At 39.6% G+C, this 2,002-nt stretch overlaps 1 protein-coding gene across 2 annotated transcripts in view; it reads right to left on the reverse strand.

Moving 5' to 3' along the window:
- Nucleotides 1-2,002, reverse strand: part of KREMEN1 (kringle containing transmembrane protein 1) — an 86,405-nt gene that overhangs the window by 25,887 nt on the left and 58,516 nt on the right. For both annotated transcript variants that reach the window (XM_019643225.1, XM_019643223.1), the window contains exon 4: nucleotides 538-662. In XM_019643225.1, the coding sequence (XP_019498770.1) occupies nucleotides 538-662 (125 nt within the window). The remainder of the gene's footprint in view (nucleotides 1-537; nucleotides 663-2,002) is intronic.

The following is a 2,002-nucleotide window of genomic DNA, read 5'->3' on the forward strand; positions in this document are numbered from 1 at the left end:
AAGGAAGGAAGGAAGGAAGGAAGGAAGGAAGGAAGGAAGTTAGTTTTCTTCTTTTTTTTTGATATAACAAATAATAGCATTATTATACCTCAATGGTTAATGAATGAATTCCACATAGAGGAAAGAATAGGAAAAAAAGAAATATTTTGGACTGGTGTCCAGGCTGGGCCCCTTAATGTATCAATGAAGTATCAAGGAAGTAACCACAACCTTGGCTTATTCCCAGATCCCCCATGGGGCCAGAGATGTTCCTGCTCATAACATACAAGGGCACAAGGACATATGTAACTCTGTCGGAAGTCAAATAGGGATACAGATATTGCGGATTTTCCTCCCCTTTTCTTTCAGTCTTTGAACAAGAGTGCTGGCTCACACTTCTGAATCCCAAGCCCCACTTTTCCAACTTTTCCTTGGGAGAAAAGTAGGCTTGTATGGCTTCACAGGTTGTGTTTCAAAAACTTATATTTTCCAGTTATCTCAGCAGAATGCATTACATCTTTATCTTTTACTATAGATATATAGCCACAGAGCCGTTACCTTGAACCTCTGACTCCGACAAAAACTGATGCAGGTTTGTATGGTAAGTGTGTTAGATGTTTTACTGGCGCCAGTTAGAGGAGGTGGGTTTCCATGATCCTTGTAGCAGCCAAGGTTTCCAGGCACTGGAGGAAAAAGAAAAACAAAAGGATTTCACAACATCTGGCTGTGAAACACCAAGAAGGAAAAGCGTTTTGTGCCAGGTCCTTTCATCTCAGCCAGTATTTCCACTCCTAAGGCACAGATAAATAATAAACAACAAGCTTTAAAAATGGAAGCCTTAGTATCCTCTGCTAAATGCCACGTTTTTCTTTTATTTTGAAAAGTATGTGAGGCCCATATAACTAACCCTAAGAAATTTTTTACTTGTTCACTATTGATAGAATTTAGTATTGAAGAGAACTAGGAATATTTTTCTAAAACTAGAAGCTACAATATGTATGAGGTGTGATCAAATGATATGGTAAATGTTTAAATAAAAAAAAGTTTATTATAGTAAAAGACATATTGCCATTAATCCCCCTCAAAATACTCCCCCTCACTTCAAACACATCTATCCCACCGCTCTTGCCACTTTCTGAAGCAGTTCTGGAAGTCCTCTTTTGTGTCTTTAGTTGCATTGTCATGGCTGCCTCGATGTCCTGAATCATTTTGACTTTGGGGAATCATGTGACTTTGTCAGAAATTGCCATATGCCAGAAGCAATGTGTGACATGGAGTGTTGTCATGATGGAGGATGATTTACGGCACACTTTAAAACACATCTCTCCTAGTAATTATTGTACCAATCAAATTTTAAATAAACTTCTGATACTTAAAAAAACCCAACCCCCCCCCCAAAAAAAACACATCTCTCAACCGCAGCTCACTCCCGATTGCACTGAACAAGTTGAAACTTGTCACACTAAGGTTCAACGTGCTGCCTCCACATTGAAGATCCCTGCCTTTCCGTCGGATGGCACTTGGCAGCAGCATTCACCGTATTTTCTGATCACAATGGAAAGACTCCGTGTCATACATCGCTTCTGGTACAGCAATTTCTGTCAAATAAAAACATTACAGTATGTCCTCATCCATCTTATTCACCAGATCTGGCACCATGCGAATTCTGGCTCTTCCCCAAAGTCAAAATGGCTATGAAAGGTAAACGTTTTGAATCAATTCAGGACATCAAGGCAGCCGTAACAGCTCAACTAAAGGCACTCATGAAAGAGGACTTCCAGAACTGCTTCAGAAAACTGTTAAGAACGATGGGATAACTGTGTCCCAAGTGAGAAGGAGTATTTTGAGGGGGATTAATGGCAATGTGCCATTTATTGTAATAATTTTTTTTTAATTTAAACATTCACCGTATTTTTTTTTTAAGATTTTTATTGGGGTATTGGGGGGAAGGGAACAGTGCTGGGGAATTGGGGGAAGGGGAACAGACAAGTTGCTGTCGTTTTGTTCTTCAGTCTAGTTGTGG

The sequence above is a fragment of the Hipposideros armiger genome, unplaced genomic scaffold (assembly GCF_001890085.2).
Source record: "Hipposideros armiger isolate ML-2016 unplaced genomic scaffold, ASM189008v1 scaffold_75, whole genome shotgun sequence".
Taxonomy (NCBI): domain Eukaryota; kingdom Metazoa; phylum Chordata; class Mammalia; order Chiroptera; family Hipposideridae; genus Hipposideros; species Hipposideros armiger.